The 14,983-nt window shown below is 41.1% G+C and overlaps 1 protein-coding gene across 3 annotated transcripts in view; it reads left to right on the top strand.

Moving 5' to 3' along the window:
- Positions 1-14,983, top strand: part of JAK1 (Janus kinase 1) — a 101,123-nt gene that overhangs the window by 45,197 nt on the left and 40,943 nt on the right. The window contains exons 2-4 of one of the 3 annotated variants that reach the window (XM_045026821.1): positions 7,947-8,022; positions 8,894-9,092; positions 11,219-11,342. In XM_045026821.1, the coding sequence (XP_044882756.1) occupies positions 8,017-8,022; positions 8,894-9,092; positions 11,219-11,342 (329 nt within the window). In that variant the 5' untranslated portion in view covers positions 7,947-8,016. Of the gene's footprint in view, positions 1-7,942; positions 8,023-8,887; positions 9,093-11,218; positions 11,343-14,983 lie in introns of those variants that run through there. The other 2 variants (XM_045026819.1, XM_045026820.1) reach the window with 2 other exon arrangements.

Below are 14,983 nucleotides of genomic sequence, written 5' to 3'. Positions count from 1 at the left end.
GTGGATGCAATTTATGCTAACCAAACTGTGCTTTTGTAAGTATAGCATATTCCATCATCTCCCAAGCAAAACAAGCCATACCCGTAAAGTGCAATTTTACTGATATAACTGAACCTATACTAGGGGCTTCTGCTGGGACAGCTGTATCGGTCAGGGATCATATCACCTCACACTCCTGATCACATAGCTATGCCAACAGAAGTCTGGAACGTAGGCAAGGCCTAAGCTTTCCATTCATTTCCCACTCCATTCCTTCCAATAAATTCATTGGCTGCTTGTTTCTGGTTCAAGGAGAGATCTGCAAAGAATTTTTAAAAACATTTGCGTTATGCCTTTTTTGTATATAGAAGTCTTGAAAGGCTTTCTAAAAAACAAAAAACAGCGGGTAGTGGGGTGGGTGTTTTTTTTCTTAGAAATATAAGGAATGTTAAGTCTGGTCTTCCCTGGTTTTGCTGATGGACTTCTTGGTGGGAGATCTCACAACTCAATTGAAGATGTGGAAGGGTTAAATCTTTAACCAATAGATTGTGTTCATTAAGTATTAGAGTTAAGTAAAGTCCCTCCGGACCTTACTAGAGCAAAACTCCTGTAAAGTTCAGAAACCACAAACAAAGAAGTTTTAAACAGTTTGGCATTTAGAATCCCTTTCTTTTGTTCCTCTACTTCCCATCGCTTGGATGTCATAATTTCACTAGGGCCTTGTCTGTATGAAAAAAGTTGCATCAGTGAACTAAACAGATGTGGTTAAACTGGTGCAACCTGCTTGTGTAGACCAACTTAAGTTTGTTTGTTTTTTTAAACAGAGTAATGGGTAAATATTTAGATTAACCTTTTTTTGAGGAATTCTATGCTTCTTGCTATTTCTAATTAAGGAGCAAGCAGCATAGTTGCAGAAAATAGTAAATTCCATAAGAATTTTGAACATATTTAAATTTCATAGAATTCATGTAATAAGAATATTGTCATTAAAATTCTTCAAGATGACCCAAAATGTAATGTGTGGCTATAAATTAGTCTGGAACTGAGTGACCAGGTTATAGGACTCGTTGAAAATTTTCCATCAAAAGTGCTTTTCGAAGGAAACTTCAGTTTTTGATTAAATAGTTTTTCACAAGTATTGTCTTTCCATGGAAAAATTTTACTTCTTGTCAAAAAAAAAAAGAGAATTTGTTTTTTTTTTTAACAAAAAGGTTAAACTATTGACAGGAAAACCCATTTTCTGACCAGTTCTACTTTGTCACCTTTCATGAAAAATTCTCAAACAACATTCTGCTAGAAATATTACATAACTAGTTATGTTTTCTGTATTTCTTTTTCTCATACTGTATTGCTGCACAAAGACACGACTTCTGTTTTTCAGAATACTTCTGCTTCTCATTCTTATTCCACACCTGTAGTGAAGTGGTCAGATTCTCCTCTTTCACTCCTGTGGAATCCATTCACATATGGTTTAGACATATGTAACTGTAGCAGAGTAGAATATAGTCCATTATCTACTATTGTGACTTGACAAAGAGCTGGTGTGTGAAAATGATTATGAAGCCACAGAAGGAAATACGATTTTTCAGATAGAGATGAAATAGCCAGCACGAGCCAGTGAACTCTTGAGAAACCAATTTTCATACAAATATTTGTAGTAATAAGTTAGGAATCAGAAATACAGAAAAATTTGACATAGCCGGATTTGATTCTAAATGGAATGTTTCTTGGAGTTTTTTAGCAGGCATTAGTGGGTCTGGTTGAAAGGCCGTATATTTTTAACCGCTAGGGTCCCATTTTGCGAAAATCCCAAGGCTTACCACCATGCCCATACACACTCCTGCATGTGCTGCTGGTAGCAAGGGTTATGACTTTTGTTGCTGTTGCTCAAATATTACTTTTGGTTGTTTTCTTGGCACTAGGTTATTAATATGGCAGGTTTTATTTCAGACTTTGATAAATATTTTTAACAGATTGTAAGAATACCATAGAAGAAATCTTAATATAAAATTGTGAAGCCTTCAAGAGGGTAATATTTAAAAAACAGAAAATTTCCCGAACAAAAAACTGTCCGGGAAATTTACATCTACACGTTGTGGCTGGCTTCTGTTATTTATAATGAGATTAATCTACCCCCTGGATCAAAACAGCCTAAAAAGTTGGACCTTGAGCCGAACTTTGGCTGGCTTAAGCCCAGTTCTGATTCAGACAGGCTACGGAAAGTGAAGCAAGTGGAGCTCATGGATTGAGGAATGGCTCCAAACAATGGGTCTAATTAAAAAAACAAACATACAAGTAGGGGGTCCTCGGTTCATTACAAGCACACCTGGATCTCCAGGCAAAACCACTGTTTGTGGTGGGCATGCCCCATTTCATCTTTGAGACTATCTTTAGCAGCTGCCGGTTTGTCAGCCTGTCTCCATAAACATGATTGTTCTGTTAACTACTGACTTGTCATTGGAAATACCCTAGGACTGAACATCACAAATGTCTGGTAGCATTATAGTCACTAGGCATAGCAGATGATGTGGGGAGCAGAGTGAGGCAATCATTAAGATAGCTGGGCCGTAGTTTTAAAGGTTGAGAGGAGGACTTTGGAGTAGACATAGAGTTTGACTGACACTGTGTGTGTGATTTCTTCTTAGTCTGCACTATTTAGATAGTGGGCCTCTGCATGCTGCACTAGTTGCAGCTTCTGAAGAAACTTTCAGGGTCCACCTCAGCCGTAGGCCAGTCTGGAGATGACAAGTGCATCATAATAAACTTGCTATGGGTCCCAGATCTGTTTATGTCATTTCCTTGGTCAAAAAGAATTAGATCTAGAATCTGAAAGTTGCAGGCACACAATATATATGCACACGTGTGTACACAATTATTATTGTAACCCACACTTAGATTGTAAGCTCTTTGGGGAAGGAGCTGTCTTTTTTTTTTTTTTTTGCACAGCACCTAGCACAGTGAGGTCCTGGTCTATGATAGTATTCTACTCCTTGGGGAATTCTGTGCCATTGGGCATGCACAGAATTTATGTCCCCTGCAGATTTCTTTGCTTCCCCACAGAAGAATGACTTTCTGACGGGGAAGCAAAGAGAAGCCACAAGAGCGGTCATGTGACCCTCCCCAGCAATATGTTTCAGGAGCCCAGGGCAGCCGACAGAGCAGTAAATCCCCGTGGGGCAGGAGGCAGGACTGGGGAAGACCTAGCTGGTGGATCCTACCTTGCGTCAGGCTCAGCTACTAGTCCCAGCTGGGCTGGGGAGGACAGGACGACTTCTTCCCTTGCATGGCATCTGGGGCCTGGTCAGATTCCTCCCCTGGCTGAAGGAAGCTCTGCAAACTCCTCCCTCACCCCCACTTCCTACACCCATTGCTGCTCAGCTGCAGGGGGAGGGATCCCTGTATAGGGAGCTGCTCCCCCATCTGCCCAACCGCTGGGCATTCAGACCTCCTCGTACCCAGACCCTCCTGCCTCACCTCACCTCCCTGCACTCAGAACCTCCTCCACTACCCCCCCGATGAACCCCACTCCCCCAGCACCAATACCATCCCGACGAGCCACCCGGATCCCCACCCCACTGAGCCCCAATCAGCCTCATCTGGACCCCCCCATACACCCTCCTGCCGAGCTCTATCTCCCCCACATCCAGACCCTCCCCACACTGAGCCCCAGTCACCTTTGCCTGGACCCCCCTGCAGAGTCCCATTACTGTTGCACCCAGAACCCCCCCAACAAGCCCCTGTGCATCCAGATCCCCCCTGCACCTGGATCCCCCACTGAGCCACCCGCACTCAGATTGCCCCACATCGAACCCTCTCAACCCACACCTGGATCCACCCACACTAAGCCCCTTCGCACTCGGATCCTGCTGGGCTGAGCCTGCCTGCCCACACCTGGTGCACTTGGCACAGAGAGGCAGGGCCCTGGAGTGTTTCTGAGGCAGGCCCGGTCCTGTGTCAGACTTGGGTGCAGCCTCACCGCTGAGTCCGTGTCCTTGGAGGAGCTACACAGTGATCTCCCACCTCTCTGCAGCCAGTGGCCTGCCATACTGGAGCCTCCACGTTTATTTGATAAATAAAATTTGCAGAATTTTAAAATACTGTGCACAGAATTTTTTTGGTGCAGCATTTTTAATTTTTGGCACAGAATGCCCTCCTCCAGTCAAAGGATTATAGTGGAAGTTCTTCCTCAGCCAAGACTCTAGTATCACTATAGTGAAAGTGAGATGGAGTAGTGGCAGCTAAACCTTGGTCTTTACCTAAGCAGAACTCTACCAGTTGTGGTGTACTGGAACAATCGCATGTACACAGCGGTAAGGCAGCAGGAGGTGGAGTAGAAAAGGGCTGCCACTACCAGCATATAGAGTCATCATTACTGGGCTGGCTACTAGCCAGTCCTAGGATTATGATTGCCAGTAGCAGCTACTCTCAACAAAAAATGTGTGCTGTTGGCTGGAGAAAGCATTGGTCCTCCAGCCCTACCCCCAGTGAGCCAGCACTGTGTGTTAGGGCTGACATCTTTACCTTTCATGTGGTGGGGAAGCATTTAGTTAATCCAAAATGTACCCCAAAAGTGTTTTAATTCTTTCATTGTATTGGTGTACATAACACAACTGTTATAGCAATGACAGTATATATTCTTAATGAAGGCATACGAAAGACGCTTGAAATGTAGAGTGTGGATTTTAAATGATTTTACATCATTTTTCTTTCAAAACGTATTTTAAAAAAATGAATTTTGGTACCGAATGCAATAATATCAAGAAGACTATATAATAAAAGCTAAGTTATTGAGCAGAGATTGATTGTCTCCAGAAGTTTATTGTAAATGAAACAGCACTTACGGTTCTTTGGTATTCCTGGAATTGTTACTATAATTGGAAACAAGAATTATGAGTTAAGTGTAGCAAAAGAGCAGTGAGTTGAAAAGCAATAGTTCTGACTTATTATAAGATTTACAAGAAACCAGGATAGGCTTTTTATTTTCCTTTCACATTTTAAAGCTGCGGTACAATTTTTATGATTCATTATGTATGCGCTTGTCAGAATTTTTAATTTTATGGCTTCACAAACATATTAAAATAGAGTATACCCCGGTTATGAGGGAGTCTTATCGTAAAGTGAGTCTTTATCATTAGGTGAGTTGCCCTATTAAAATCCTTGCATTTAAATTCTGTCTTTCTGTGCAGAAATAATTATTGGCTTCTTTGTAGATCCCAGTAATCTTCTCCATTATTTTCCTTTATCAAAACCTTGTTGTTAGTCAGGGATGTGTCTGGAAACTCTAATTAGGAATTAGCAAGGTTTGTGAATGGCGGGTGCCTGTGATTTACTTGCTAATGTGTGCTACATTGCCATTTTGCATATTTATATTTGGTAGTATTCAAAATTTGCTAGCCACTTCCAAATACAAAGGAAGATGCACTAGATAGACTGTCCAAGTTGCTCAGGTGTGTGTTGGAACTAAAGCTGTAAGGGATACCAAGTTACATTAAAGTCTGTGGTATAGAATTGAGCTCTAATACTGCTGCAGCAAAAAGAATGATCTTTTAGCTCAAGTGAGCGTTTAGAGGAAATGCCGGACACAAGTGGAAGGATCTTCTTATGGCCAGCACCATGGATAATGATGTGATGTGGTGAACAGAAGTCTGTTACCTTGAGAATAGGAATTATTTTATAGGCCACCCCCAAAATGCTGAAGTTGCCTTTGGAGATTGCCACAGGAAAGAATGGCTGGGGAAATACATGAGCCTTTTATGCACCAAACTGTTGCTTATATAATTCTTATAAAAGAAGCAAGTTCTCCTTCAATTCAGAGAGCAGCCCTACTGGTTTAGGCCACAGAAATCACTGGCTCAGTTCCTTGCTCAATGAAATTCTTCAGAAATAAATATAATCCCTGCATTTGATGTTCACTCACTTGAGTAACTTCCTGTATTCTGCACAGTCCACTTAAGGATTTTCAGTTTTTATTTTTGCTTGCCAGAAATTTCATCTACTTTAGGGTTCTTTGTGCACCAACGTTGTCTGGACATCCCAGTTTACAGGGACAGACCCAGAGGTTCTGGCTGGCAAAGTGAGACATTTAAGGTGGGATTTACAAGGGGGATTTAGGCACCTAAATCCAGTATTTAGGCACCACTGGCATTTACAACCCCCCTGCTCAGTTGCCACCTAACCCTGTAAGTCCTTAAATTTGCTAGGCACCTAAGTTTCTGCTGTTAAAGTCTCCAAGGTGGCTGTATTTTAGCAACTGGACATTTATGCATCTGCCTAAATCCTGTTACTATCCAGGAGTTTGACATCTTAATCATGGGATTGGCAGATTAGCTGGGAGAACACCTGTCTTTACCACTGGGCCTGATCCAGTAGATGTTCTGAGAACATGTCTAACCTCCCCTCCCACCCAAGCTGGCACAAGTGAGGGGGAGCATGAGGTGTGGTGGTGATGCCCTTATACTCTAGAGGGTAGAGTACTCACCCAGGAGGTGGGAGACCCAAGTTCAAATCCCTGGTTCCCATCAGGCAGGGAGGAGGGTTGAACCTGGGTCTCCCACCTCCTGGGTAAGTGTTCTAACTATTGGGTTAAGGGGGGGGGCACCTCTGCTTCCTTGGTATTTCTTGAAAAAGTGTTGAACTGCCTTAGGTACCTAACTCCAGGAGATGGTTCATCACTGTGAAACTGGAGTGGAGCTAGGCACCTAAGTTCCTTTGAGAGGTGGGGCTTAGGCCACACCCTTCTCCTCTGCATTTTCTATTGGGTATTTTAGGTAGCTCCCTGCTCAACATGCTGGCTTTTGTGAATCCCCTTCTCAGGCACCTAACTCTCCCATGCATTGTATAGGGAGCCTGGATACCTAACACAGGGCTGTGAACTCTACTAGGCAACAAGGGTACCTAAAGGTTAGGTGCTGCAATGCTGAGCATAACAGTGTCCCTCTTGTGAATCCCACCTTTAGTCACCTGTCCCACTGGGGCTGCTGTGATGCAAGCTTCCCTGCAGCAGCAGCACCTGCTTCCCTTCTCTCTCAGTACACATTAGTCATCTCTCTGCTGTTTAAGTGCTGCACAGCTGAATTTTGTTACGAAGAGCAGCTCCATGATCTATAGGGCTCTTCACAGTAAGGGAGAGGATTCCAGATGCCAATTGGAAGGAAGGGTGATAAGAGTCCAGTGAGAATTGGGGGAGGATTTTTTTCATGAAGAGAATAACTTGGTAAGAAGGAGAAGGAAAGGAGAACTGTGGGAGGAAAACTGTAGAGACTGGAGATGGGGGAAACTGGAGAAGAGGATAAGAACTGAAAGTATAAGGGGGAGAGAAAAAAGGCAGATTTTGGAGGAATGGGAGAAAAATGGATGGGGAAACCTTTGTAATTTTTTTCAGGTCGAAAGAAGAAGAGAGAAGGGTTATGATTGGAGGGTAAGGTTAAAAAAAAAAGCAAGATTAAGTGAAATTAGAACACCCTAAAGAAGAAAAAGTGATTATAGAGACAGAAAACGAGAGAGAAGGATGGAGTTGAAATCTACTGTGGAGAGATCAAAAACAAAAAGAGAAGAGACTTGCTTAAAAAATACACTAAGGAGGTGGAGCATAGGATAAAGGCTGCTTGAATATTAGACTCTTCAGAGCGAGGAAGAATTGACAGCATCAAGAACATTTTGGGTGCTACCAAAATACAAGTAATAAATAAGAGATGAGGCAGGGTCTCTTGGTTTTTGGGTTTGTAAATGATTAGTTGATGCAACCAGAGCTCCATGGGCTCTAATGGGAGCACCAGGTCCACAAAATGTCTAGGATATGCTCCTAGCTGTTTTTTAATAGTTATATTTGAGATGGGACTTTCATTGAAGTCAGTGGAAAGATTCTCATTCAATGCAGTTGGTTGAATGTCCATATATTATGTGGCTTATAAAACTCCTCAAAACAGCTCCCTTTTGAGTTGACATTTCTTTTCCTTGTTCCCAGACAGGGTTGAATTGCTTCTGGAAAATTTGAAGAAAATCCATTCTCCTGTTTTGGAAGACCAGACATTCAGATAAATGCAGGTGTGTTGTTCTTTTTTAAATGAAATACTTATGGAGGCTATGTTTTTTGGCTTTCATTTGAAATGGAATTAGACTTCAGTAGACACATTCATTTAGAACTCACCCCCTCATCCCCATCCCCAAATAAAACCTGTTTTTTTTGCCAGTCCAACTCTACTATTGCTGTTTCCTTCCAAACAGTGTTCATAATGCAAGTTGCTATTCCTGATTTTGTCAAGTTTGCATATGTAGCACATTCCAATCTTAAGGACATTGCATTAAAACTGTCTAGTGCTAATGTTACATTTTGAGAGGTGGAAAAAGCAGTGCCCATTTTAGTATGGCACATCAAGTCTAAGAAAAGGAAGAAAAGTGTGTTACAAACATGTAGTTGCTTTAGCTGCTTTTAACATTCAGCTGAAAAAGTAAGTTAGTCAATTTCTTTAAGGCATCTAAAAATAAATCTATATTATTTTTTAGCCAGTAGGTTGTGATCTCAGGATGGTGTTACTAAAGGTAATTGGGAATGGGAGTGTTGCAAGACATTGAAAATTTTATTACAATTCTAAAGCAAAGAAAATAAAATTTCCAAAATAACTTTGTGGAGATCAAAACTTCAATGTATGGGGCAGGAGCATTGTTGCCATTGATACATTATTTTACTACTATTTATATTTTAATAAGGGATCACCAAACTGAAAAGGTTGAGAAACCATAAATATATTCAGAAGCCTACTTAAGAGATAATGAAATAATTTTCACTTGTTGGGCCTGAACAAAAACCTCGATCTTAGCACCCCAGCCTGAGACCTGAATGTGGCTTCAGCTTTGAGTGAAATATCAAACTTGTCATCACGTTTTCTCTGTGAATTTGTTTCCTCTCTGAATGCAGTATCTAAATGTAAAAGAAGATTGCAAAGCCATGGCTTTCTGTGCAAAACTGAGAAACTCAAAAAAAAGCGAAGTGACCACAGAAGCTCAAGAGCAAGGATTGGAAATATTATTCTATTTGCAAGAGAAGCCTCCCATTCGGTACACCAGTGGCGAGTATACAGCAGAAAACCTGTGCATTGAAGCTGCCCAGAAGTGCTGTGAGTGTTGCAGTATTCAGCTATTATTAAGACAAAATGTATCATAAATAAATTCATCCCTCTCTGGTAATGCAAAAATATTCATGGGGTAGGGTCAGGGCTAGAAAACTTTAAGGGACCTCTTGTGGAATTCTTTTCTGATTATTTCATGGGGAGAAGGGAGAATGAGACTTTCCTCTGCAGAAGAGCTGTCGGTACTTTACCTAGAATCCAAGGATCCTAGAGGAATGGCAAAAAGCCGTGACCCTTCACTCCAACACTGAAACTTCCATTTGTCATTGACTTTAACGTGAGCAGGATTAGGCTGTTTTTCAAGAGGTATCCTATTACACAGTTAAACAAGGCTATTTTCACTGTAACATACCAGTTGGCAAACCTGTTAAGAAACCCTTTCTGCAATACCAAAGCACATAGATTCAGAATATGGCAGTTGGTCTAACTGGCAAAATAGCCATTCCCCACTCTCCCGGATACTTATCTCATCTTGTTACCTGTTTTTCCCCACCCTCGTCTCTCACTTCCATGTGTATGGTCACTGGTGTGTACAATGCTAGTAATATACTAGTGTACTGTAAAGTGAGATTAGAATTAAGCACAATTCAAGTTATATAGAAATTTACAACAAGTGTATCAGTATCTTCCATTATGGTCTCAGTTCAGCAAAACACTGAAACAGATGAGTAAGCCATTGAAGTCAATGAAATTTAAGCCCATGTTAAAGTGCTTTGATGAACTGGGACCTATTTAACTAGGGCCCAATTATCTTTTTGCTTACACCAGTTTTACACTCCACTGTCTTCAGCTGAGTTATTTCGACATACTTTAATTTGAGGGGAAGATTCAGGCCATTTAATCAGGCTCTTATTTATGACTATCTGTTCAGTTTCCCTGAAGCTTCAAAATAAAAAAAGGTTGGGTTCCCCTCTAGCCCCCTTTTGGGGTTGAGACATCCAGCGCTCTCCTCCTCTGTTTCACCTAGTTACTCTACCCTTTCTTCCGGATGGGGCTAGGGAAAATCTCATGGTTAAACTTCATCAAATATATATTCAAGATGGCTGCTAATGAAAACCATTTATGATAAATTACAGCAGCTACTTAAATTCATTTATTATTTATGTTAATAGTTTAAAAGCTGTCAAATGCCTCTCTGTATTTATTCTAAACACACACACTGTCCCCATTGCCAGTAACTTCTGATGTCTAATTTCTAACCACATCTAGGTAGAGTTGCAAAATCTTCAAAGTGTGATTGAGGAAGCAGGGGTTTCCTAAGGGAACCTCCTTCCACCTTCTTTTATGATAGCTAGGCCCATAGGAGACACCTGATTTATAAGTCCAAAAGTCCTGTTTGTTTTAATTCCTTGTTGCTGCTGTCAGCCTGCCATTTTGTGAAATACTAGTTTTTGAGTAAGGCTCTGAAGCTAGTCTCTGTTGTAAAAGACTTCCTTATCGTGATATACCATCAGTATGCCTCCAGTGCTGCTGGATTACATGAGAGAGCAGTGAGTATCCTGCCCCACATTGTATAACTTTTGGCATAGTCAGCATTTATTTTCCTCAATATTTTTGGAATTAGGCAAGCATTTATTTGAGAATGGATTCAGTAAAAACTGAGCGAGAAGCTCAGGATTTGGCCCAAATTCAGGAAACACTTCAGCATATGCTTCAGTGTTGTCCTAAGTAGAGATGCTTTCCTGAGGTACAGGGCCCCTGTGATGTACATCTGCCAGGTAGTGCACTCTCCTTTTATTGACAAGGAAACCCAAAACCGAGAAATTAGGTGGCTTCATCCCTGTGAAGACAGTGTAACCTGTTTTTGTTGTATTTTAAAGGGAGGTTGTCTTCATTAAAAACAAACAACATAGAAACAAGAAGTCAACTGTAGTGTTTTGTTGGAAAACCCTGTGGTGGATTAGTAAACTCAGATGGGACAGTGACATCACTTGCTTTCCTGCCCTTCAACTAAAGGAAAAGGGATGTTTTTTGTTTTAGCAAAACAAACCGAGGAACTAAAATCACAGAATTTTGAACAGTTTTACTAGTACACTCTCTCTCCTGGGAGCTGTCAAAAGTGCAGTTCAGATTTCAGTTTGTGAGTTCATTAATTTATTTTTTCTTTTTAACAGCTGTATCTCCATTGTGCCACAATCTCTTTGCACTATTTGAGGAGAGTAGAAAACTCTGGTATGCACCAAACCATGTCTTCAAAATAGATGACAAGACAGCACTCCGGCTCCATTATCGTATGAGGTATGTTGGGACAACTGAAAGATGGATTATTTCAAGATTCCAGTATGCGTGTTTTTTTTCTTTCAAGAATTGTGTGGCTAGTGTAACATTTAGAGCTGAACTCAGTTTAAAAAAGCAAAAAACCTTTCACAACAAAATTGAGAGATTAACAACAGGAAAGGCTGAAAAGGTCTCCAGAATGTGTGCATTTTCTACATAACCTTAAAACAACCCCAAAACCACAAAGCTGTAAATGACAGGACTAACTAAAAATTCACAGTGCAAATGGCTGAGCAACATGGTCACATCGTAATATTCTGTATTTCTGTAGCACTTTCCATCTGAGGTGTTCAAAGTGCAACTATTAAGGAATTTAGCTTCACAAAATATTCTTGTGAGGTAGGAAAATACAGTTGTTATTCCTGTTGTATGCACTGAGAAACTGAGGCACTGAAAAGTTAGGGGCCAAATTTTGTGTCTCCCCCTACACAGGGTGTGGGTTTCAGAATCGTTCAGCATTGGTTTGCTTGCCTCCCATTGGATTCCCGTCAACTTTAATGGGAATAAAGTCATGCCAGTACTTTTGAACACCCGCTCTCAATTCTAAGGGGAACTGGTGCAATTCCATGATGGGATGAGAGAGAGCACAAGGAAAATTCAAAACTCTGTGAAAGGGATCTGCACATCATCAGATTGTACTTTATTGGCAATTCCTGAGCCACAGCACATGGGGGCTGGTGGACCTGTGACTCCATAGATACACCGACCATTCCTCTCCTCCTTAGAGGAGAGTGCATACAGCTGTAGTAGCAGCTGGGGAGCAAATTCACCATCACTTTGCAGCCTAGGGGAGGATTTCTTCCCCTTTGGATCTGGTAGAAATTCTAGTACAGACCCCATTCATCTTTCTTCCCTGGTGTTTTCATGTTAATTGTTTCCCCTCTTGTAGCCCAAAACAGTTACTATTCAACATCCTGTACACTGCAAGTGAGGCCCTTCATTTTCAGTTTTTACTGACTTTTGCAGAAAAGTCCCTAGGTGTTACAAAAGTCATTATTTTGTTTTTACATATAATTTGAATTTTGGAAGCTCTGGAACTCCTCAGACCTGGCTCCTCCCTCCAGAAGAAGAGAGGGCAGCTTGTTAACTGGGTTACTGAGCCTCCGTGTCACCTTCCAGTGCGGGGAGCTGGGTCAAAAGTACTGGAATTACCCAAGTGCTGGTGTACATGTTGTGGTCAATCTCATACCTACCACATACACATTACCAGTTTTACATGATAGCACGATAGTTATCATTCAAAGCAAATTAAAGTTAGTTAATGCCTTTTCCTGTTAAAATGGGTTGAAAACAACAACAAAAACTGTGCCCAACTGCATTTCAGAACACAAGGGTTTCTTGAATAGTTGCATAAAAACAAAAACAGGAAAAAAAAAGTGTGATATTTCCTCAGAAAACTTTTTTCCAGAATGTTTGGGCATTCTGGCATTTTCCAAGGGCAAGGGCACTAATAACTTGTCATTTACCTAAAATAAAAAACACAATCTTTTGGATTCATCTTGAGATTTGGGGCAAAAAATTGGCTTTAATTTGTTTGTGTACGATGTTGCATATTTCAGTACTTATCTGAATATTTGCACCTATGCTTCATAAATTGTCACATACACATGGTGGTGATAGAACTGACATGTACAAACCTCAGTTGTTCCAAGAAAAATCTACACATACAGGACACTTCACCTGCATGGAGAAAAGAGATTGTGCACACACTGGTAATGCAAATGCAGGCCAGGATAAGGCCCATTTGACAGTTTGGCTCTTCGAAGTTTAAGGAATTCTAATCGTGAATAAATCTGTACCATGTCACTGTTGCTTTTCTGATTGGAGAAGTGTGAGGGAAAGGGAATGTATGTTATTCAGAGAAATTATTGTCTGTAATGAACAAAAAGATCTTGGCTTTTCAGAGATTAACTTTAGTGTTATGTACTATATGTTTGTTAGAGAAACAAGATTACTATAATCTGGTCTGTTCCTTTAACAGGCCTTCTTTATAAGCAGTGCTAATATCTTAAACTGTTGTTATTAAGTGCAGTAGATTAACACCAGATAATAATGGAATTGAGTGACTTGAATTGCTGAGATAAGCTCTTGGGAATCTAATGGTCTCACAGAATATTAGTTGCTCTTACTTGCTTCAAGAGATCAATCAGGTCAACTACATACCAGAAAAATCTTGATGTTTTCTCGGTACAATAGGAACTCAGGGCAATTTCCCCTGATAGTCTTCTGTAATATTTCTGGTGTGCAGTTTCTTCTTTTTAAAGGAAGACCTTTATGATACAAATAAATATAAATTTTCTATATAACATAAGAAAATTGCAATTGTAGGAACTTTAACCACTGACTCAGTAATACTGTTTTTAACTAACTACATTGCATGAATATATTACTAATTCATAAAAATAACTCCCTATATAATCAGATTACGTGTGTATGTTTCTGCTTTGGTGAGTCAATGGTGACAATTCCCAGAATTACTACTTATTTCTGTTATATATTATTAAAGTACCTGGTAGTTTCCATTGTAAGACCCTGTTATCCGTTGCTTGTAAATTTGCCAGACTTTAACTAATTGTGCTGAAATTTTCCATGCCAAGTGTCTACCTCAGGCTGATTTTTAATTTCAGCCAAAATTGTTCAGCCATTTCTGAGAACAAAGCTAGAGGAAAATCTATTGTTTTGACCATGTTAAAAAAATTCTGGCAACATTTTCACAGTGAAACTCTACCCAAATAAACCTTTGAATAAAAATTGCAGTTTGCATATGTTCAGTGGAAACTTCATCCACAGTAGGCATGCTTTAAGCCCAGGGCTGAGCAGGATTTTCCCTACAGTTGCAGCTCTGAACTGTTGTGAGCCATGTTGGGTCCAAGCCTGGGCACTGGAACTAAGAGCATGGAGACCGTGTTATGTGCTATCAGTGACCTCCCTGCTGGGCCCAGGCAGTATGGAGGGGGAAGCTGCATGACCTTGAATGCAGAGGGGTAAGAGCTGGACTGGATAGGGAGTAGATTGGGACAAAGAGCCTGGGAACTATGAGAGGAAACTGCGACTGTCTGAGCAAAGAGACTGAGTATGAACAAGTGAGGAGGGGAGACAAATCTGATGAGGAGCTGGGGTATGGAGATGGGCAAAGAGACTCGGACTAGGAGCCGGGGGAATACTGAGGTTGGACAAGGACTCTGGTGAGAGGTTTGGGACTGAGAGCCAGTGGAGACTGGGAACATGTCCTGGGTGGGAGGGTTGATTAGAGGCTAGAGTGGGGGAGAGAGATCAGATGAGGAGTCAGGAGTAGGGAGTGACTGGGACTTGGATAAGAAGTCTGAGGAGAGGAGACTGGAACTGGCAAAGTAAGGAGAATAGGACTGGGACAAGGAGCCAGTGGTGGTGAAGAGACGGGATTGGACTAGCACTGGTTGGAGGGGATGGAGCAGAATGGGTCAGATTTGTGGGGATTGGCCAGAAGAACCTGTGCCCATTAGAGCACCTTCCCCTTTAGAACCTGGAATGGAACCCCAGATTCCTGAGTCTCATCATTCCTCTGCTGTCAGCAAATACACCTCTACCCCGATATAACGCCACCGGATATAACACGAATTCAG

Source organism: Mauremys mutica, chromosome 8 (genome assembly GCF_020497125.1).
Source record: "Mauremys mutica isolate MM-2020 ecotype Southern chromosome 8, ASM2049712v1, whole genome shotgun sequence".
Taxonomy (NCBI): Eukaryota; Metazoa; Chordata; order Testudines; family Geoemydidae; genus Mauremys; species Mauremys mutica.
The sequence above is the reverse complement of the archived record's forward strand: the minus strand, read 5'-3'. Positions and strand labels throughout refer to the sequence as shown.